This window comes from Oncorhynchus gorbuscha, linkage group LG08 (genome assembly GCF_021184085.1).
Source record: "Oncorhynchus gorbuscha isolate QuinsamMale2020 ecotype Even-year linkage group LG08, OgorEven_v1.0, whole genome shotgun sequence".
Taxonomy (NCBI): domain Eukaryota; kingdom Metazoa; phylum Chordata; class Actinopteri; order Salmoniformes; family Salmonidae; genus Oncorhynchus; species Oncorhynchus gorbuscha.
In genome coordinates, this window is record NC_060180.1 from 44937484 (window position 1) to 44961151 (window position 23668).

Below are 23668 nucleotides of genomic sequence, written 5' to 3' on the forward strand. Positions count from 1 at the left end.
TCATTTACAGCTTCTCCCTGGTTTATTTCAAATACATGAAAAAACATCTCAAGGGATGCAAATAATAAAGCATCTCAAGATGAAGGTCGCTCTGGATAAGAGCGTCTGCTAAATGACTTGAATGTAAATGTAAATGTAATGAAGAAGTTGAAACAAAGTAGATTGAATGCTTACATAAGATGTTATTATGGCGTGGAAAGATATTTACACGCCTCTAAAATAGGCAAGCTTTTACCTCTAGCAACATACACAGATTTCAATTCCATACCATATGGTCAGTTGTTCTGCTCTCCATGGTAACTGAAAGGTCTGGCACTCCTTGGCTCTAAGTCTAGTGCTGACAGTAAGGCCCAGACATTAGTAGTATACTTTAATACTTTACCATCCCACAATGAGGTCAGACAATGTTTGTACTCAATCTCTGTGAGTGAGTAGGTCTGAGATAAGCAATAGTGTACATGTGTTGGTTGAGGGATAGGATGGTCATGGCTCTCCCTCTGTAGTCTCAGTCTATAGGTCTAATCATCATGCGGACTCCCTTCATAGAGTAGAATCCTCCGCCGTAGTCTGCCCAGAAAATTCCGTCCTGGAACTTGCTGCGGTAGACACCGCCAGTGTACCAAACACCATTCAGATTGGCCTGGCCACAGGAGTTGTACCACCAGCCTCCCTTAAGGAAGTGTGCACAGTTACCTGCATAGAGATAATGTAAATAGCCCATTTGTTTGTCTCATATGCCTTCTTTAGGGCCTACTGTATATCTTGTGCATTTAGCCAACAGTGTATGAATTGATTGATTGACCCACCTGAGAAGGCATCCTTGTCTCTGTCCAGTGTGGTGAACTGCTTGCCGTTGTGGCTGCTGAGTGAGTCGCCAGCGTTTCCCTGGTAGGTGCCCAACCTCAGGCGGTAGCCCTCGTTCTCATGCTCCAGGTGGAAGCTGCTGTAATCAGCATACACCTTCTTCCCCACCCAGTCCTCCAGCTCCACTAGAAGTCTGTAGTCTCCCTGCTTCCCTAAATTGTAGATCCCCAGCAGCCCCAGCCAGTACTCCCCATCTATGTTGCCGAATCCATTCTAAGAAAGATAAATGAAAAGTTAGTTGTTGGTTTTGTATAGTCTGAGTGGTTGAAAAAGAGGAACGCTAAAAAAAAGGAATACTATAAATCAATTTTTTGTCAGAAAGTACCTTTGGAAGACAAATGCATCTAAAATCACTTTTTGGTCTGTTCAGGTGAACAGCTTTAATCTCTTTGGCCATGATAATATATAAGACAAACAACAATCAGAGAGTTCACTTCAGATTGAATTAGTGCACTGTAATTAAAGAAGATATACCTAGCAGAGCTGTGGTAGTTTGGAAAGTAAACATTGGAGATTGAGCGATGGAATATTCCTTCCTGTTGGGTCTTCTTACCTTTCATAATGGCCATCTCAAACTAAATCACTTCAGCAATAATACGCTGACACACACAAAATACATGATATTATAAGTGAAAACACAAGGGGTCCAGGCCTTGGAAAGGATCCTGAGACACCAGGCCAGACGAGTTCCTTTTGGATAGGTCACATAACTGCACTGTTGTTGTCTCTGGCTTATTCGTTTTCAGTGTCTTTTCTCTTTTTTCATCATCACCTTGTAGGCGTCCCAGTTCCTGAAGAAGTTGACAGAGCCATCCCTCCTGCTCTGGATGACGGTCCAGCCTCCGTTGTCCAGGCCCTGCTCACACCACACCTGCATGGGCCTCTCCGCTTCGTCAGGTTTCAGCAGGTACATACCGCTGGTGCCATGGCCAGCCTCCTGGGCCTGGAGACAGTCCCTGAAAGGACCTGGGGGAGCATGGAGGGTGGGATGGTGGGGGGGAGATGGAGGGAGAGATGGAGGCATGAAGGGAGAGATGGAGGGATGAAGGGGGAGATGGGGGGGATGGGGAGAGAGATGAAGGGACAAAGGTAGAGACGGAGGGATTTATCAGTTACAAACTGTTAATCAAATCAAATTGTATTGGTCACATACTCATATTTAGCAGATGTTATTGTGGGTGTAGCAAAATGCTTGTATTCTTATTTTATTATTGTCTTTTCGTTTTTTTGTGTACACAGCATTTTCTGGGCTAATAATGTAAGAAATAACACACAAAATAACAAAATATCACACACCAGATGTAGGCAGTTAAAGCAGTGATTTGTTTAGAACACATTGAATATTAGGATTTATCTGTATCTACCATTCATTTGTTATACATTTGTGATAGAGCAGATGTGAACAGTTAAACTATTGTGTTTGTTTAATGTGAGATGAACCTTTGCCTAGTTTATAGGTGAGGATCGCTATTGGTCTCAGCAAGCGGTGGTGAAGGAAGCCAGATGTGCAGATACTTTGTGGTCAGCGGAAACCATGTCATTCCAGCCTAGGTTCTGTCCATGCTTAGCATGGAGGGTTCCTGCAGAGGGTTCCCTTTTATACACAGCTGCCTTCAGATCCCACATGTTTTATTATTCTTGGGTCGGGACAATTTAAATGTGTCAGGAATTTCGGTAGATGAGTAAAATGTTTATTTTCTGTGTTTCTTTTTTCTCTTTTCCCTCTTCTGAACTTAGAATGCTACGACCTATTTTCTTTCCATCGAGGTCTGTGTTCTTTCTGGTGAGCAGCACCAAACCTAGTTCTAGCCGAATATGTAAATGTTACATAATAAAAAAATCTGACTAAGAAGAAAATGAACACACATTGGTTTGAGGTTAATTTTGAAATAAGTCTATGCTTTATCCTTGCTACCAAACAAACAACAACTAACCACCCATCCACTCCCTCACCAACCACCTCACCCACCAACCTAAACTACATAACCAATAGTATGTGGACACCTTTTCGTCGAACATCTCATTACAAAATAATGGGCATTAATATGGAGTTGGTCCCCCTTTTGCTGCTACAACAGCCTCCACTCTTCTGGGAAGGCTTTCCACTAGGTGTTGCTGAGGGGACTTGCTTCCATTCAGCCACAAGAGCATTAGTGAGGTTGGGTACTGATGTTGGGCATTTAGGCCTGGCTGGCAGTCGGCATTCCAATTCATCCCAAAGGTGTTCGATGGGGTTGAGGTCAGGGCCCTGTGCAGGTCAATCAAGTTCTTCCACACCGATCTCAACAAACCATTTCTGGATGTACCTCGCTTTGTGCACGGGGGCATTGTCATGCTGAAACAGGGAAGGGCCTTCCCCAAGCTGTTTTCACAAAGTTGGAAGCCCAGAAGCGTCTAGAATGTCATTGTATGCTGTAGCGTTAAGATGTCCTTTCAATGTAATTAAGGTGCCTAGCCCAAACCATGAAAAACAGCCCCAGACCATTATTCCTCCTCCACCACACTTTACAGTTGGCACTATGCATTGGGGCATTTAATGTTCTCCTGGCATCTGCCAAACCCAATTCGGTTTGTCAGACTGCCAGATGTTGAAGCGTGATTTATCATTCCGGAGAACGTGTTTCTTTCTACTGCTCCAGAGACCAATGGCAGCGAGCTTTACACCACTCCAGCTGACACTTGGCATTCCGCATGGTGATCTTAGGCTTGTGCGCAGCTGTTTGGCCATGGAAACCCATTTCATGAAGCTCCCGACAAACCGTTCTTGTGCTGACGTTGCTTCCGGAGGCAGTTTACAACTCGGCAATGAGTGTTGTAACCGAAGACCGCTTCAGCACTCAGCTTGTATGGCTACCACTTCACGGCTGAGCCATTGTTGTGCCTAGACTATTCCACTTCACAATTACATAATTTACAGTTGACCGGGGCAGCTGTAGCAGGGTAGAAATTTGACGAACTGACTTGTTGGAAAGGTGGGATCCTATGACATTGCCACGTTGAAAGTCACTGAGCTCTTCAGTTAAGCCATTCCACATGACAAAGTTTTGTCTATGGAGATTACATGGCTGTGTGCTCGATTTTATATATCTGTCAGCAATGTGTGTGGCTGAAATAGGCAAATCACAAATTTGAATGGGTGTCCACATACTTTTGTATATACGGTGCATTCGGAAAGTATTCAGACCCCTTGACTTTTTCCACATTTTGTTACGTTACAGCCTTATTCTAAAATTGATTAAATAGTTTTTCCCCTCATCAATCTACACACATAATGACAAAGCAAAAACTGTTTTTTAGACATCTTTGCAAGTTTATTACAAATAAAAAACTGAAATATCACATTTACATAAGTATTCAGACCCTTTACTCAGTAGTTTGTTGAAGCACCTTTGGCAGGTATTATAGCCTTGAGTCTTCTTGGGTATGATGCTACAAGCTTGGCACAGAGACTTGTCCTGAAGTGACTCCTGCGTTGCCGTGGCTGTGTGCTTAGGGGCGTTGCCCTGTTGTAAGGTGAACCATCGCCCCATTCTGAGGTCCTGAGCAGGTTTTCATTAAGGATCTCTATGTGCTTTGCTCTGTTCATCTTTCCCTTGATCCTGACTAGTCTCCCAGTCTCTGCCGCTGAAAAACATTGCCACAGCACTATGCTGCCACCCCCATGCTTCACCGTAGGGGTGGTGCCAGGGAATCTTGTTTTTCATGGTCTGAGAATACTTTAGGTGCCTTTTGGTAAACTCCAAGTTGGCTGTCATGTGCCTTTTACTGAGGAGTGGTTTCCATTTGTGGCTTTCCAAATCATGTCCAATCAATTGAATTGACCACAGGTAGACTCCAATCAGCTTGTAGAAACATCTCAAGGATGATCAATGGAAACAGGATGCACCTGAGCTCAATTTCAAATCTCATAGCAAAGTGTCTGAATACCTATGTAAATAAGGTATTTCTGTTTTTTATTTTGTATACAGTTGCAAAAATGTCTAAAAACGTATTTTCACTTTGTATGGGGTTTGGTGTGTAGATTGATGAGGGGGAAAAAACAATTCAATCCATTTTAGAATAAGGCTGTAACGTAACAAAATGTGGATGAAGTCAAGGGGTTTGAATACTGACCCAATGCACTATATAGTGTATCTAATAATCAGTTGCCTCACCCTCTGCACTGAAGTTGCCCTGCGGAGCCTTCTGGAGCTCCAGGGTGCTTCCTGTGGGTACTGGCCCTGCTTGGGAGCCCCTGTCTCTGGGAAATGCCCGGCCGTGGTCCCTCTGGATCTCGTTGGTAAATCTCGGGATGCTAACCGGTATGTTCTCTGGCACCACCTGCACCAGTGGTGGGCCCCGAGGAGACTGCTCCTGCCGCCGGCCGTACACCTGCAGACAGCGCTCTTCCAGGGCACCAACCAGAACTGACTGGCTGTTGACCACGGCGGAGAGCGCAGCGTATCGGACCTCTAGGTCACGGTAGCGGGCGGCCAGGCGTAGGGACTCTGCTGTGGCGTTCAGAATGCGTCCCTCCAGCTGAGCCAGCTCCAGAGAGTTGTCTCTCTTCCTGATGATCTCGTGCAGAAGCTGCATGTAGAGCTGGGTCACCCTGGAGTTCATGTTCCTGCTCTCCTTCCTCAGCAACTTCATCTCGTTCACCATGTTCCCATCAATGTTCACCACCAGCTTCAGGGTATCCATCTCTCGTCTCTGTTTGGAAAGCAGGTCCCTCACCGCCGCTACGTCCAGGCGGGTCACGCGGTCCTTGTCCGTGTGTAGGCCCCGGCTGGTGCAGATTGGCCCTGTGATCTTCTGCTCAGGGACCAGGAAGGTATACGAGCATTTTTTGGGTGGTTCTCCTTTGTCCTCCAGGTACCTACGTCTCCGGGTCAGGATGGGGGATCTGAGGCCCTCACTGCTGCTCCAGACGGACAGCCCAAGCAGGACAAACAGGCACCAAGCTCTGGGCCCCATAGCTAGTGGTTCCTTTTCTCTTCTTCTGCTCCTCTACAACAAGGCTGTCTGTGTCACTGGTGCACCTAAAACATAGGCAGGGGAGAGCGAGTCAATACGTGGTTGAATTCTTAGTAGTGGTGTGTGCACTGCAGAACAGACATGCAGAAATATGTTTTCACAACTCCAATTCTGACTTGAGTTCATTCACTCTTGGATATTCCTTCACGCTACTGCCCCTGAGCAGGCTATATCATATCTCTGGGTGTGTTTGGTTAGCCCTGGTTCTCATATTCCTACATCTCCCCTGCTTTCTCAAGCTTCTCCAAAAGCTTCCAGATTGTGTCTTTGGGTTTTAGAAAAGGGCTATATAGGAACTATATATTATTATAATTAATTTGAGGGATACTGTTAAAAAATCTCTACTCTTTCATAATACAAGTCTGAAAATCAGGTAGGAAGTTTTTGTTTGGAATTAGATGAAGGCAAACATGAAGCCCCAATTCTAAATAAAAAAGTTATCTCAAAGAAGTGTGTGGATAAGTGTACCTATAATAAGATTATGCCTGTGCATCTCTTGGGTGCCAGCTGGAGGCCAATGATTGTTTCTGACTGACCCATTTTACTCGCATCCTATTTCTCCTGGCTGGCCTAAATATGGCAGTGGCTGAATTTGGTATCGAATGAAAGAGCTGGATGTGTGAGACTGGCTTATAAGTAATGTTTTCTGTGAATCTATTAAAAAAATCAGAACTCAGGATAAGACCCAGTTGCAGACAGCTGGAATCACAGATGTTTATTGACCCAAACTGGTTGCATGCAAAAGACAGGTCAAAGGCAGGCAGAGGTCCGTAATCCAGGACAGAGTCAATAAGGTGCAGAACAGCAGGCCGGCTCGGGGTCAGGGCAGGCAGGAGACAAAGGGCTGTGAGACATAGGTTTAATCCTAGACACATGAAAAGTTGGATGAATACGGAGGGTACGGGGCTACAGAGGGGCTAATAATCTTGGAGAAATTTGCGGTCCGCTTGTCGTCGATACCTGGTGGTGGTCTTGAGAAGAGCCGACCGGGCTTTCTTCCAGGTATGGCAACTGCAGCGGACAAACATCTGGGCCGAGGGTATGGTGACCTCTTCCTCTTGCTCCAGAAAGAGCAGGGGCTAACACCCCCGGAACACTTTGCATCCTGTAGCTCCAACTCCAAAAAGTTCTGGGACACTGTGAAGTCCATGGAGAACAAGAGCACCTCTTCCCAGCTGCCCACTGCACTGAGGCTAGGTAACACGGTCACCACCGATAAATCCATGATTATCGAAAACTTCAATAAGCATTTCTCAACGGCTGGCCATGCCTTCCGCCTGGCTACTCCAACCTCGGCCAACAGCTCCGCCCCCCCCCCCCCCCGCAGCTCCTCGCCCAAGCCTCTCCAGGTTCTCCTTTACCCAAATCCAGATAGCAGATGTTCTGAAAGAGCTGCAAAACCTGGACCCGTACAAATCAGCTGGGCTTGACAATCTGGACCCTCTATTTCTGAAACTATCCGCCGCCATTGTCGCAACCCCTATTACCAGCCTGTTCAACCTCTCTTTCATATCGTCTGAGATCCCCAAGGATTGGAAAGCTGCCGCAGTCATCCCCCTCTTCAAAGGGGAGACACCCTGGACCCAAACTGTTACAGACCTATATCCATCCTGCCCTGCCTATCTAAGGTCTTCGAAAGCCAAGTCAACAAACAGGTCACTGACCATCTTGAATCCCACCGTACCTTCTCCGCTGTGCAATCTGGTTTCCGAGCCGGTCACGGGTGCACCTCAGCCACACTCAAGGTACTAAACGATATCATAACCGCCATCGATAAAAGACAGTACTGTGCAGCCGTCTTCATCGACCTTGCCAAGGCTTTCGACTCTGTCAATCACCATATTCTTATCGGCAGACTCAGTAGCCTCGGTTTTTCGGATGACTGCCTTGCCTGGTTCACCAATTACTTTTGCAGACAGAGTTCAGTGTGTCAAACCAATTACTTTTGCAGACAGAGTTCAGTGCTGTCAAATCTGGAGGGCATGGTGAACATCCAGTCCTCTGGCAGTCTCTATGGGGGTGCCACAGGGTTTCTGTTTGGGGTTTTAGGCTGGGTTTCTGTACAGCACTTTGAGATATCAGCTGACTCTTTTAAATTTGATTTGATTTGATATCAATGATGTTGGTCTTGCTGCGGGCGATTCCCTGATCCACCTCTACGCAGACGACACCATTCTACATACTTTCGGCCGGTCATTGGACACTGTGCTATCTAACCTCCAAACGAGCTTCAATGCCATACAACACTCCTTCTGTGGCCTCCAACTGCTCTTAAACACTAGTAAAACCAAATGCATGCTTTTCAACCGATCGCTGCCTGCACCCGCATGCCCGACTAGCATCACCACCCTGGATGGTTCCGACCTTGAATATGTGGACATCTATAAGTACCTAGGTGTCTGGCAAGACTGCAAACTCTACTTCCAGACTCATATCAAACATCTCCAATCGAAAATCAAATTAAGAGTCGGCTTTCTATTCCGCAACAAAGCCTCCTTCACTCACGCCGCCAAGCTTACCCTAGTAAAACTGACTATCCTACCGATCCTCGACTTCGTCGATGTCATCTACAAAATGGCTTCCAACACTCTACTCAGCAAACTGGATGCAGTTTATCACAGTGCCATCCGTTTTGTCACTAAAGCACCTTATACCACCCACCACTGCGACTTGTGTGCTCTAGTCGGCTGGCCCTCGCTACATATTCGTCGCCAGACCCACTGGCTCCAGGTCATCTACAAGTCCATGCTAGGTAAAGCTCCGCCTTATCTCAGTTCACTGGTCACGATGGCAACACCCATCCGTAGCACGCGCTCCAGCAGGTGTATCTCACTGATCATCCCTAAAGCCAACACCTCATTTGGCCGCCTTTCGTTCCAGTACTCTGTTGCCTGTGACTGGAACGAATTGCAAAAATCGCTGAAGTTGGAGACTTTTATCTCCCTCACCAACTTCAAACATCAGCTATCTGAGCAGCTAACCGATCGCTGCAGCTGCACATAGTCTATTGGTAAATAGCCCATCCATTTTCACCTACCTCATCCCCATACTGTTTTTATTTATTTACTTTTCTGCTCTTTTGCACACCAATATATCTACCTGTACATGGCCATCTGATCATTAATCACTCCAGTGTTAATCTGCAAAATTGTAATTATTCGCCTACCTCCTCATGCCTTTTGTACACATTGTATATAGACTCCCCCTTTTTTCTACTGTGTTATTGACTTGTTAATTGTTTACTCCATGTGTAACTCTGTGTTGTGTGTTCACACTGCTATGCTTTATCTTGGCCAGGTTGCAGTTGCAAATGAGAACTTGTTCTCAACTAGCCTACCTGGTTAAATAAAGGTGAAATAAAATAAATAAAAAATAAAACTTGAAAGGTGAGAGCCCAGTGGCAGAACAGGGGAGGGTGTTGCAGGCTTATTCAACCCACACAAGTTGATGGCAGAGTTGTCTACAGGTCTCGCTCCGACTGGGCATTGGACTGCTAGTGGAACCCGGAGGACAGGCTGACCAAATAGCATGCAGAACGCCTTCCAGAACCCGGGAATAGAACTGAGGGCCATGTCCACCGGGAGTCCATGGATCCGGAAGATGTGCTGCACCATGACCTGGGATGTCTCTTTGGCAGAGGGTAGGTTGAGAAGAGGAATGAAGTGGGTGGCTTTGGAAAACTGGTCCACTACTGTCAGGATGGCAGGTATATGTTAGACCAGGGATGGTGAGGGACAGGCAGTGGTTGAAGAAGACCAGAGCTTGCCAAGGAGTCTTGTTCTGTGCACAGATCGTGCAGGCGGCGATGAACGCGGAGACTTCCGGGACCATGTTAGGCAGGCCCCCAAAAGCATTGTCCCACAAAATTCAGGGTCCGCTGGGAGCCCAGGTGGCAGGCAAGCCTGGAGGAGTGGGCCCACTCCAAGACCAAGGAGTGGACAGTGTCAGGCACACGCAAACATCCTGTTATCTGCCCCCCCGGGGTTTGGCTGGGAACGATTCGCCTCACGGACCTGCTTCCCTATTCCCCAGCTGAGTTCCATCACCAGACACGAGGTGGGAAGGATGGTCTCAGGATCTGAAAGTGTAGCAGCAGGGCTATAGCAGCGTGACAGTGCATCCGGCTTGATGTTCTTGAATCCTGGTCGGTAGGAGAGGGAGAAGTTAAACCGGGTGAAAAGCAGGGCCCACCTAACCTAACTGGAATCGAGATGCTTGGCGGTGCGGAGATATTTCAGGTTATTGTGATCCATCCACACAATGAACAGATGTACCGCCCCCTCCAACCAGTGTCTCCACTCCTCCAACACCATTTTCACTGCGAGAAGCTCATGATTCCCCACATCGTAGTTCCTCTCCGTGGCATTGAGGCGATGGGAGAAGTAGGTGCATGGATGTAACTTGAGGTCCAGGGCAGAACGCTGGGACAGGACAGCCCCCACTCCAACATCCGAAGCATTGGCCTCCACCACGAACTGACGGGATGTGTCAGGATGAACCAACATGGGAGCAGTGGTGAAGTGGTGCTTGAGGTCCCAGAGCACCCGGTCAGCAGCTGGGGACCATGTGAATGGAACCTTGGGGGATGTGAGTGCAGACAGGGGGGAAGCCATGGTGTTGTAACTCCGGATAAAGTTGGCAAATCCCAGGAAACTTTGCAGCTTCACTCTGGATATAGGCTGGGGCCAATCCACCACTGCTCCATCTGTACATTCCTTGCAGCAATTCACAAAAAGCTGGTTATCCAGGAGGCGCTCGAGGACCTGTCGGACATGGAGCATGTGTTCTTGGGTTGAGTGGGAGAAAACGAGGATGTCATCGATGTAGACAAAAATGAACCGGTTCAACATGTCGCAGAGAACGTCATTAACCAAGGCCTAGAACACAGCATGGCCGTTGGTAATTCCTGATGGCATGACCAGGTATTCATAGTGGCCGCTGGCCATGTTGAAAGCAGTCTTCCACTCGTCCCCTTCCCGTATCCGCACCAGATGGTAGGCGTTCCACAGGTCCAACTTGGAGAAAACGGTGGCCCCCTCGAGCGGCTTGAAGGCCGAGGGGATGAGTGGTAGCGGTTCTTCACTGTGATGTTATTGAGGCCCCGGTAGTTGATGCACAGGCTTCTGTCCTTCTTCTCCACAAAGAAGAACTTTGCGCTGGTCGGGGGAGGCAGAAGGACGGATACACACTGCAGCTGTAGGGAGACCTTGATGTAGGTCTCCATAGCCATGTCCATGCCCAGAAAATGCCTCATTTGGACACTGCTGGACAAGGGCTTGTCCCAGTTGCATTTGGCTTTGGACCGCTAGAAGAAATTACTTTCCCGGGATGGTGAGAGAGGGGAGTGTCTTCCTGTCGAACCAGTCCCTTTCGGCGCTGCCACCCACCATGGGTACGGGCCACTCGATATTGAGTCTGGTCGCTGATCGTTTACAGACATCGATTAGCCCATATTTGTCATTAAGTACTGAAGTTCTGATGAGGGAGAAAGACATCCTTGAGCCGAGGGCTTAGGCTTCTTCTTCTTCTTAAACTCGTCAATGAGGAGGTCCCCTTCTCCTTCATCCGCTGTCAAAACATATAGGACATAGGTCCTCAGGGTAACCTGCCGCTACCTCCGCTCAAGTGGGTTGTGATTGCGGGGTCTCCTCATCGCCCTGTTTTGAGGGTGAAGGGGTAAGCACGGTGAGTGCTTTACGCAGCCTTCACATGCAGGTGGGACCCCCAGCTAGGCAGTACACAAAGAGTGTGTCCTTGTCTGAAATTGTAGCCCCACACGGATAAGGGTGTTCCGGTAGAGGGAGCAAGGGCAGGCACCCCGCTTGGTTCTCCTTGTGAGGGGTAAGCCGACTCCATTGCTCAGAGAAATAGTACATGTAAACTAGTTAGCATTCGTCTTGAGGTTAAATAGCCTAGCTAGTAACCACACTGCTAGCCAGAGAAAAGCATATGCTTCGCTTGTCTCTCAACGAACAAATTGTGTCTCTCAACCGTCAGGGAGTGAAGCAATTCTATCCTTACAAGTGAAAAAGCTAGTTTGGGGTAGCTAGCTTTGCGGAGACCCTTACAAAAAATGTACCATGTAAAGGTACTGCTGTAAATACATGGTATTTTCCTGCCACGGCAGTGACCAAAAACCATGATGATCGTAGAATGATATTTATTTTATTGTACTGCCGTGGATGGAGGGAATATACCATGGTTTTACACTAACAGCATGTAAACATGAAAGCATGGTAGTTGTTTATAATGTATTATCATGATGTTCTGCGTAACAACATTTTACGGGTTAAGTGACCAAAAATGCAATCAGTTATGGTACTCACATAATGCAACATTCACTACTCGCTCTGGAATTAAAAAGTGTAGGCCTAGTGGACACTCTTAAAACTTCTTAAGGCTATGAGGCGGTATTTTCCCGTCCGGATGAAAAGTGTGCCCAAAGTAAACTGCCTGCTACTCAGGCCCAGAAGCTAGGATATGCATATAATTAGTAGATTTGGATAGAAAATACTCTGAAATCGTTTGAATGATGTCTGTGAGTATAACAGAACTTATTTGGCAGGCGAAACCCCGAGGACAAACCATCCAGGAGAAAATAAATTGGAGGTCACTCTCTTTTCAACGGTTTTGAATGGGAATCTAGAATTCTAAGCCAGTTGCTTGCAGTTCCTATCGCTTCCACTAGATGTCAACAGTCTTTAGAAATGTGTTGATGTTTTTCCTTTGAGAAATGAAGAAGTAGGGCTGTCCAGAACGAGGGTCGAGTGTAGTGTACTGTTTGTTATCTCAAAGATACATTTTCATAATTTCATATCCCTAACAACAGCAAGTTACAATGTTCCCCATGTTACACTCTCTGAGTTTATAAAAGACAGGTGAAACAGATCAGGGTGTGACCGTGTAAACATTTGTTGGTGTCCTCTTTTCCTCTGTTGCCACTACAGGCTAGCTTGACTGGAGCTACAATTAGACAATTCTAGCTTTTTTGCTAACATACTTTCATAAATCCATTCAACTATCACAACGTCATAAAAAAATAACAATTATATAATTATTCTCGCTTAACTTTGTTTTATATCCTATGCTTTATAACTCGCTCACCTTCCAGATAAGGTTTAAAATTATTTGTTTATTTAGTGCTTCGCTCTTCAATGTTCAGTTGGCTTTCTCTCATTCAAATCAAATCAAATCCAATTGTATTTGTCACATACACATGGTTAGCAGATGTTAGTGCGAGTGTAGCGAAATGCTTGTGCTTCTAGTTCCGACAATGCAGTAATAACCAACAAGTACTCTAGCTAACAATTCCAAAACTACTACCTTATAGACACAAGTGTAAGGGGATAAAGAATATGTACATAAAGATATATGAATGAGTGATGGTACAGAGCGGCATAGGCAAGATACAGTAGATGGTATTGAGTGCAGTATATACATATGAGATGAGTATGTAAACAAAGTGGCATAGTTAAAGTGGCTAGTGATACATGTATTACATAAGGATGCAGTAGATGATATAGAGTACAGTATATACGTATACATATGAGATGAATAATGTAGGGTATGTAAACATTATATTAGGTAGCATTGTTTAAAGTGGCTAGTGATATATTTTACATCATTTCCCATCAATTCCCATTATTAAAGTGGCTGGAGTTGAGTCAGTGTGTTGGCAGCAGCCACTCAATGTTAGTGGTGGCTGTTTAACAGTCTGATGGCCTTGAGATAGAAGCTGTTTTTCAGTCTCTCGGTCCCAGCTTTGATGCACCTGTACTGACCTCGCCTTCTGGATGATAGCGGGGTGAACAGGCAGTGGCTCAGGTGGTTGCTGTCCTTGATGATCTTTATGGCCTTCCTGTGACATCGGGTGGTGTAGGTGTCCTGGAGGGCAGGTAGTTTGCCCCCGGTGATGCGTTGTGCAGACCTCACTACCCTCTGGAGAGCCTTACGGTTGTGGGCGGAGCAGTTGCTGTACCGGGCGGTGATAGAGTCCGACAGGATGCTCTCGATTGTGCATCTGTAGAAGTTTGTGAGTGCTTTTGGTGACAAGCCAAATTTCTTCAGCCTCCTGAGGTTGAAGAGGCGCTGCTGCGCCTTCTTCACGATGCTGTCTGTGTGGGTGGACCAATTCAGTTTGTCTGTGATGTGTACGCCGAGGAACTTAAAACTTACTACCCTCTCCACTACTGTTCCATCGATGTGGATAGGGGGGTGTTCCCTCTGCTGTTTCCTGAAGTCCACAATCATCTCCTTAGTTTTGTTGACGTTGAGTGTGAGGTTATTTTCCTGACACCACACTCCGAGGGCCCTCACCTCCTCCCTGTAGGCCGTCTCGTCGTTGTTGGTAATCATTAGTTGCGGGCAGTGTCAGTGGCACTGTATTGTCCTCAAAGCGTGCAAAAAGTTTTTTAGTCTGCCTGGGAGCAAGACATCCTGGTTCGTGCAGGTTTTCTTTTTGTAATCCGTGATTGACTGTAGACCCTGCCACATACCTCTTGTGTCTGAGCCGTTGAATTGAGATTCTACTTTGTCTTTATACTGACGCTTAGCTTGTTTGATTGCCTTGCGGAGGGAATAGATACACTGTTTGTATTCGGTCATGTTTCCAGTCACTTTGCCCTGATTAAAAGCAGTGGTTCGCGCTTTCAGTTTCACGCGAATGCTGCCATCAATCCACGGTTTCTGGTTTGGGAATGTTTTAATCGTTGCTATGGGAACGACATCTTCAACGCACGTTCTAATGAACTCACACACCGAATCAGCGTATTTGTCAATGTTGTCGTCTGACGCAATACGGAACATATCCCAGTCCACGTGATGGAAGCAGTCTTGGAGTGTAGAATCGGATTGGTCGGACCAGCGTTGAACAGACCTCAGCGCGGGAGCTTCTTGTTTTAGTTTCTGTTTGTAGGCTGGGATCAACAAAATGGAGTCGTGGTCAGCTTTTCCGAAAGGAGGGTGGGGCAGGGCCTTATATGCGTCGCGGAAGTTGGAATAGCAATGATCCAAGGTTTTTCCATCCCTGGTTGCGCAATCGATATGCTGATAAAATTTAGGGAGTCTTGTTTTCAGATTAGCCTTGTTAAAATCCCCAGCTACAATGAATGCAGCCTCCGGATATATGGATTCCAGTTTGCAAAGAGTCAAATAAAGTTTGTTCAGAGCTATCGATGTGTCTGCTTGGGGGGGAATATATACGGCTGTGATTATAATCGAAGAGAATTCCCTTGGTAGATAATGCGGTCTACATTTCATTGTGAGGAATTCTAAATCAGGTGAACAGAAGGACTTGAGCTCCTGTATGTTGTTTTGGCCACACCACGTCACGTTAACCATAAAGCATACGCCCCTGCCCCTCTTCTTACCAGAAAGATGTTTGTTTCTGTCGGCGCGATGCGTGGAGAAACCAGCTGGCTGCACCGTCTCCGATAGCGTCTCTCCAGTGAGCCATGTTTCCGTGAAGCAAAGAACGTTACGGTCTCTGATGTCCCTCTGGAATGCTACCCTTGCTCGGATTTCATCAACCTTGTTGTCAAGAGACTGGACATTGGCGAGGAGAATGCTAGGGAGTGGTGCACGATGTGCCCGTCTCCGGAGTCTGACCAGAAGACCGCTTCGTTTTCCCCTTTTTCGAAGTCGTTTTTTGGGGTCGCCGGCTGGGATCCATTCCGTTGCCCTTGGTGGAAGGCAGAACACAGGGTCCACTTCGCGAATGTCATATTCTTGGTCGTACTGATGGTGAGTTGACGCTGCTCTTATGTTCAGTAGTTCTTCTCGACTGTATGTAATGAAACCTAAGATGACCTGGGGTACCAATGTAAGAAATAACACGTAAAAAAAACTAAAAACTGCATAGTTTCCTAGGAACGCGAAGCGAGGCGGCCATCTCAGTCGGCGCCGGAAGTCAAACTCCAACTGACTGATAAGGCAGGCTTAGCGTTCGCAACTGTTTTTCAGTGAGATCTGCTATTGGCTCCTTTACTTGTCGCTAGTAGTCGCTAGATGACGTTTGCAGTTTCCTTTCTCCAGCACTGCTGCAGTCCGGAAGTAGTTTCATCACTCCTCCCCCTTCACACCCTCCCTCCCCTTGTGCTTCTCTGTCTGTGTGTGTGTGTCGCTGCACAGACAGCTTTTTTCCACTCTCGTTTGCATCAGAATTTAGTTGGAAAAGTTGGTACATTTCATCAAAACCACAGAATGCCTCTGTGTCAAAATTCCCCAAAGACAGCCTAAAAGTAGCTAAATTTGTCACCGGAGGGGCCTGAAAACCCACTAAATATAATCATGATAATGACAATGCAAATAAATCAATCAGTTATAAATGATTCAATCTGTAATCTCAATCAGTTTGATCTCAGGATTTATCAATTTAGCAAATAATAATTCAGTTTCATACTTCCAGGTTTGTCTTCATATCTACATGTAATTTTGTTACATTTTAACCATATTTCAGTGGCATAATTGTCCCGTGATGATCTGTAGGGCCTTGATCATTGTCCATTGATATAACACAATAGGTTTGAAGCATGCGCTCCAAGCTGCGCTCCGTATTAATAACTATAAACGATAACTGATGTGCCGCTCTCCCGAGAGTAACAGATAGTTCAGATGAAAGATAACAGATTCTGTGGATGTATGTTGATTTCTGGATGCACACAATGTCTGGATTAGATGGAGTTGGGGGAGAGAAAGCAGCGAGGTCAGGCAGTGGAGATTTCCTCCTTTTAATGAGTTGAGATCTGTCAGACATTTCAACCTGACCTAATTAAAGCGTTCTGGTCAAGCTGGGCAAGTGGCAATGAATTAAAGGGAGATTTCACCAACTCCATGAGCCTTTTCCACAGCCACCCCAGAATTCTGTTAAATTCCACACTCCTCAAAAGGCTCATCCCTCCACGTCCTCTGTCATCTCAGGGAGAGTAATTATTTGGACAACAGGCTGGATATATGTCTGGTTCTTTACCTGGATCTCCACTGATCTAACACGACTGTTTGTAGTTCAGTATTCCTTCAACCTCTAACAGGACGGTCTGCAAGACAGTTTCTGTGGCAATTTGGTCACCCAGGACGGCTTGTAAGGCCGTCTTAACCAATTTGATCTCTCGCTCCTGTGTTCCTCCAAAATGAGCTCCTCGGGGGTTGAATTTGAAGGAGATTGGAGGCCTATTGGGCTCCGGAAAGGGCAGCGCTGTGTTCCAACCTAAGCATTGGCAACTGCTACTTGGGTGCAACCCTGGACCTGGCTATGACAAAGGAGACATGGGTTTGGCCAGCATCATCCAACACTCCAAGATAGGAAACTGCTCCAGAAGCCCACTCTGAAACGTTACAGAACACATGAAGTTTCCGGCTTGATCCAAGTTGGTCAGCACAGGGTGCAAACATAACACCTTGGCATCTGGAGAACTCTGACAAATCTGTTTCCCAACAGATCCATCATTCCACGAGGTCTGCTGGGTGGATTGGGTCATCCCAATCCCTCTTGGTCTGCCACAGGTCCTGGACTAAGACTTTGGTGGTGCTTGTACCCAAGGGTATCTAGTATGCAGCTCCATCTTAGTCCTAGAGTGGGCTCTTGTGGGTTAGCGCCAGACTGCGAAAATCATAGTTCACTACTATTTGACCTGGCTTGTGGCAGGAGGTGCAGGATACCTCTGCTGTGTTGCTAGCCCACTGTCAGACCTCAAAAGCCCCTTTGGATAGGAGATTCTGGACTTTGTCGAGGAGTGCTTTCATTTCAGCAGTGGATGGTAGGCTCTGTAAGCAGTTATCCACATAGAAAGGAATTCTACACTGATTCCCAGACTTCTGGGTCACTGTCTGGGTGCTCCCAGGCTTGTCTCTGCAGAGCATATATGGCCCAGCAAGGACTGCATGTGGTGCCAAATGGGAGTACTTGATGGCTGAGGAGTGCAAGGACACCTTGTACGGAAGGACCTAAGGTTGATCCTTTGACCAGCGCCTTGGAAAGAACAGTTGAAGACAAGTCAATACTTCCCACTGTGTTACTGGATAACATGGTGAGGGAGATACCAGGATTTGCTGAGTGGGTTTCCCTCTTCATGAGCTGTCACTTTTGTGACATATCCTGTCTTCACAAGGTCATGCATTTCCCAGTTATAAACTGCAAGCTCAGGGTTCTTCACCAGTCACCGCTCTGTCCCACGGAGTAGTGGGAGTACAGCCTGTGTTGTGTTTAACAGAGGACGATGGTATGGTTGGGCACCCATAGTAGTGGGGTTGCGTACCTCTGAACACCATCCATTTCAGTGGTGGTGTGCTTCTGCAGGAGGTCTAATGCATAGGAGGAGTCATATTATGAGCGGGTGACCTCCTTTAGATTCCGGTTGGGGAAGGTGTCTATCTTTCAGAGCAGTAGCTGTCAGTAGCTGCACAGGAGATGGAGCTAGACTGCTTCTGGTTAATAGGACTTGCTGTGACTCTACAGCTTGGGTGGACAGAAGTAGATGGAGTGTGGGTAGTCTGACACGATCAAGATGAGTGGCGCAACTCTGGCCATGTTGCAAAGAGGCAGTCCTCTGAGATGAGGATATTTCTTCTGTAGAACACTCATCTGGCAGGAAGGCCATCTGCCGTGAAGGCATTTGTGATATCGTAGGCCACGTCCCTATGTCCTGAAGGGGAAATGCAAAATGTCACAGCAGAGCCCTTCACTTGGATAATATTATGTTGCACCGTTCTGAGGTTAAAACCTGTTAAGGCTACCCCTGTTTACTGCCCCTTCTGGAGGAATTGGGTACCCATATAAAACAGGATAAATTTTTGTCAAAAGTTGCTAATATATGCATATAAAATATATTATCGAATAGAAAACACTCTAAAGCTTCTAAAACCGTTTAAATTTTGGCTCTATGTAAAGCAGAAGTCTCAGGGCATGCATTCTCCCAAAGTCTCTCTTGTCATGGAAAAAGTTGGCCCAACTTTGACGTCATCGTATACGCACTTCCCAAACAGCTACAGCTCTGGGAACAGTCTGTACATGTTCAGCGCGAAGCCTGCTTTCAATGGGGCTTCTCATTGTGAGAATCGCGCGCTCACGAGACTTTGAGCGTGCTGAAAGGTCTCGGTCACACGAAAAGAAAGTGTACGCTTATGCGTGCTCTGCTCCGGTGAGGTCTTTTCTTCAGGATCGATTAAACGACGTGTGTGTTTCGCTTCGTCCTCACAATTGCTGTACACCTTTATAACATGTTAAAGCTTAATTATGAACATAGTTTGACAAGTTTACTCGACATATAATATATAATTTCAACGTTTTGGTGCGCATCCACTTGAATTTTGCCTACATTTAGACCGAAATGTGGCTATTTTGAGAACCGAAAGACACAGACTTGAAAACTAAATGCTGTTTTGGTAAGTATAATCCCTTCCAGGTCTTTTGATGGAAGAACAGCAAAGGTAAGGGAATATTTATGTGTTAATTTTGGGTTTCTGTCGACTCCAAGATAGAGGAGGCATAATGATACCTTTGGAGCGCCGACTCCTAGTATAGCCTAGTGAACACAACCTGTAACGTTAAAAATAAATGTAACACAGCGATTGCATTTAGAAGAAGTGTATCTTCCTATACATATGTAAAACATGCATATTTAGTCAAAGTTTATGATGTGTATTCCTTGTTAGCTGACATTATCTGCCGGAGCTATTTCATTTCTCCTGACATTTTAGTAGCATTTTTTGAACGATGCGTCATTGTAAACAGAGATTTATGGATATATATTGCAGATTATTGAAAAAAATGAATGCACTGTGTAACATGTTATATTACTGTCATCTGATGAAGATTTCAAAAGGTTAGTGAAATTATTTTTAAAAATCCTGCGTTTGTTGATTGCATATATTGTTTCCTACTTGGCTATGCTAATGAGCTATGTCTGCGGTGGTGGTTTGACATAAATATGTGCTATGTTTTCGCCGTAAAACATTTTAGAAATCTGTCTTGCTGGGTAAATAAACAACTTGTTTATCTTTCATTTGAGCTATTTTACTTGTTAATGTGTGGAGGTTAAATATTTTTTGGAATATTTCTTGCGTTCCCTGCACCACATTCCAGCTGGGGGGGTGGGGGCGCGTTCCCAAATGGGAACGGGTGTCTCCAACAGGGGGTCCCCTTCAGGTTCAGCTGCCAGGCAGCAGCTGGGAGAATTATTGTTCGTTCAGACCCATCATCTAGAACATTGATTGTATCCATGCTCCTCCCTTCGCTTTGCAGAGTGACCTTTACCACCTTCAACATGACCCTTGGCTGGTCGAGGTACAGTAGAGCTCCTTTGTGGCTCCTACCATGAGCATACTCTGCTCCTTCGGTGTTTGGGGAATTACTTCATGCAATACTGTGAGATGGATCTTCTTACAGCTGTTGCAGGGTTTCAGCAATGTGCAGCTCTCCGATTTATGGCTACGGGCACACTTGTAGCATCGCTCACCTGAAGTTATCCAGGCCTTCAATTTGGGTCGAGTGAGATTTTGTACCTTGGGTCATGAGCCCAGGAAGTTCCCCTTACTATTGCAATAGGGGCAATTGTGCTGGAATTTGAGAGCGATCTTCTTCCCGGGTTCCTCCCTTCCGGGTTCCTCCCCGGCTTCACTATTTAAGTACATTGTAGGGGAATTCAGCCTTTTATGACCCTCCTTGTGTTCAAACTCCTTCCTTAACCAGAGGCTGTGGCTGAGATTGAGGCCTGGTGAGCAATGCTCTTCGCCCTCATCTTCACCTGCAATCATGCTGCCATGGAGGCACATTCAGGATGTTGTCAATTACACTCTGGACTAGCTGGCGTGGCTCACCATATCTCGCTTTCGGAGCCTGGAGAGCAGCCGTGTATGATTTTGCGGAGTGCATTTTGGATTTGGTCAGCTTGTATTCACTGGGGAACCTCAAGTGATCCATCAGTACTTGTTATTTGTAACTTTCTGACAGATGACTGTGAATACCCAGTAGGCTCTCCAATGCCATTTCCAAGAGGATGAAATAACTCTCCTTTCCACTCTCAAAGTATGGCAGTTTGGGTCTTGGAATTCCATAGGCTGAGGCTATTAGCAGTTCCATGATGTTGGCTCCCTAATCTGGTTGCGTGAAGGATACAACCATGACTGCTGATGAGCTAACTGTGGCCTCGTTGGGCTTGTCCCCTACTGTCCCAGACCCTAAATTGGTGGCAGCCTGAAATGAGTGAGAGCTGATAGTTGTTGACTGGCCTGGTCCAAGCCCTGGATGAGAGGAACGATTTTACGTTGTTGTTAATTGGCAGAAAGGCGAAGAAGAGGTTCTTTGGCTAGATGGAGGGGGAATGCTAACTTGTGTCGCTGGCATAGAGGGCGTTGGCGGAGCGGCCTGTCCCCCTGTGGTCCATGCTGGCTATTGACCTCAGAGTGTGCCATGCTGTACCAGAGGAGCAGATTGGCAAAGAGAGACAGACAGGTCAGGTCCATGTGGAGTGGAGTGGTGGTCAGGTCAATCCCCTGTTTGTTCCTCTCCAGGAAGGATGAGTACGTATCCCACTTCCTCAAATGTATCCGTCTGAAAGGTATGATTGTCTAGGCTTGGATTGTCGAGGAATGGTTCTATGAACATGACAGTGAATTCACCTTACTGGTGACTGGCCTGCCCAAGACACTTTCAAAGTTCTTGAAATTTTTCAAATCCACTGACCTCATGTCTTAAAGTAATGATGGACTGCCATGTTTCTTTAATTATTTGATCTGTTCTTGCCATAATATGGAATTGTTATTTTACCAAATAAGGCTATCTTCTGTATACCACCACTACCTTTTCACAACACAACTGATTGGCTCAAACACATAAAGAAGGAAAAAAAATCCCACAAATTAACTTTTAAGAAGGCACACCTGTTAATTGAAATGCATTCCAGGTGAGCGTATGGCTACTTGTCTCCAACAGATGCTGCTTGATTGGTTACTTCGAGCTTGTGGCCACGCCCAAGCATATCCCATAGTGAGACATCGAAACATCAAGTATTTGAAATAGAACCCTCATCCATCCAACACTTTTGACAGGTGCAAAATATGACCTACTTCACACCAATAGGCTACCCATAAAAACAAATCCTCTGGATTTAAACATACTGAGGAAGCAAGGACTCAATATGTCTTGGATGGAAAAAGTAGTGGGGGCACGCAATCATTTCTGCCTGCGGTCTTCTCTGAAAAGTTCTGAGGTGCATTGAAGGGTCCCATCCCAACCATACTTAATGGGAGGGGTCCAGTAGCATTTACCTAAACCAAAACCAATGTGGTGGCAAAATTGTTCACTGTCAAAAGAGAGAAACATTGTATTACTGCCTGATGTCAAGCAGAGGGCAACATCAGATGTTCTTTATTTATGTATGTACTATTGATTAAGTGTTATTTATCATTACCAGTCCAGCACTGGAAATCCATGAATTTCCTTTGTGTCAGGCTTTCAGGCAAATCAAATCGAAAGCACCCCAAAACATACTTACAGATGGAGAATAGGTTTGAGGAAAATTGGAGGAGGAGAGATTAAGAAAGGGATATATTAGAACTTTAAAGCCATAATAAGTCAGAGACTTGGGACGTGAACATGAACCATGCCCCCTCTCTCTCTCTCTCTCTCTCTCTCTCTCTCTCTCTCTCTCTCTCTCTCTCTCTCTCTCTCTCTCTCTCTCTCTCTTTCTCTCTTTTATCAAAACCCTTTTTCATCATCACTATCAATAATTAGGCTTCAGCGATTAACCCTTCTTAAAAGTTAGTCCCAAACCCCAATTTAGATAAGTGACAGTGTTTACAGAAAAGGATCAATATAGCAGGATTATTCATCTAATAGTGTGTTATTACTGCTGTATAGTATGTCTCTGTTGCTTACACCCTAGGCCTGCTTCTCTTCATCAAGTCAGCCACATTCAGAGCATTACATTTTTCATTGATTTATAAAAAGCAAAACAAAGTCTCCAAAGTACATTTTCCCCCTCAGGTAGAGCCAGACTGATAGCTCATTTATATTGATAGGGCGGTTTGCATCCAGACAGGTCAAACTTGCGGTGACTGTCCTACAGTAGGCTGGCAGAGGACAGTCTTTGCGGTGACTGTCCTCCAGTGCCAGTGGGTCACTGGATGTTCTGCTGTGACTGAAGTGTGTCTGTTCAGACGCAGGGGGGATGTTTACTCAGTCTTTTCTCCTTACCCAAAGTTTGTCTAATAATGTCTCACATTTGTAAGTTAATAAACCATTGATAACAGTTAATAAACCTTTAACAACAGCGAATAAAGCGTTAATAAACAGCGGGAGTGTATTAAAATAGATGAACAACTAATTGTGGTTAATGGTTTAAGTTCTGGGAGGCTTCCATTAAAATACAAGCCCTTTATAATGACATTTATTCTAAATAAATTAGTTGCATAATGGTAATAGAACCCATTTTCAGAACTATGATACTCTTGAGGATGACAGATACGATCTACAAACATGTTGTTATCTCTCATCTAAACAATACCGTAACTGGAATTTGCTGTTTAACGTAGTTGAAGAAAAGACAAACAGGACAAGATAAGCTACAGGAAAGAGGAGTGTGTACACACCTGCAGCTGTGTGAAGACAGTCTATGCGTCCCAAAGTCGTTTGTTTCTCCTGCTGGTCTTTGTTACAGGCTTGTCGGAGCCGATGTCTCAGTCTCCGTTGTGGCTCCTGTATAACTGCATGCTCTGGCTCTCATGCCTTCTGCCTAGTACTGGTCTCTCTGTCTCGCTCTCTCTCTGGCATTCAAACACACATGCATGCATACAC

General features: G+C 45.8%; 1 protein-coding gene across 1 annotated transcript; it reads right to left on the minus strand.

Moving 5' to 3' along the window:
* Positions 1-23668, minus strand: LOC124040880 (angiopoietin-related protein 1-like). The gene is made up of 5 exons (XM_046357989.1): positions 23464-23668; positions 5019-5885; positions 1637-1830; positions 807-1077; positions 1-693 (listed from the first exon to the last, which is right to left on the minus strand). The coding sequence occupies exons 2-5, from the start codon at positions 5818-5820 to the stop codon at positions 506-508; spliced, it is 1455 nt and encodes a 484-aa protein (XP_046213945.1). The 5' UTR covers positions 5821-5885; positions 23464-23668; the 3' UTR covers positions 1-505.

What these genes read in the sequence shown, in the direction of transcription:
- LOC124040880 (XM_046357989.1), bottom strand. Translation starts at nt 5,820, where the DNA reads ATGGGGCCCAGAGCTTGGTGCCTGTTTGTCCTGCTTGGGCTGTCCGTC. An exon ending in GGGCAACTTCAGTGCAGAGG is followed by an intron (nt 1,831 to 5,018) that starts GTGAGGCAACTG and finishes ATGCTCCCCCAG; the next exon opens with GTCCTTTCAGGGACTGTCTC. An exon ending in AGACAAGGATGCCTTCTCAG is followed by an intron (nt 694 to 806) that starts GTGGGTCAATCA and finishes ATCTCTATGCAG; the next exon opens with GTAACTGTGCACACTTCCTT.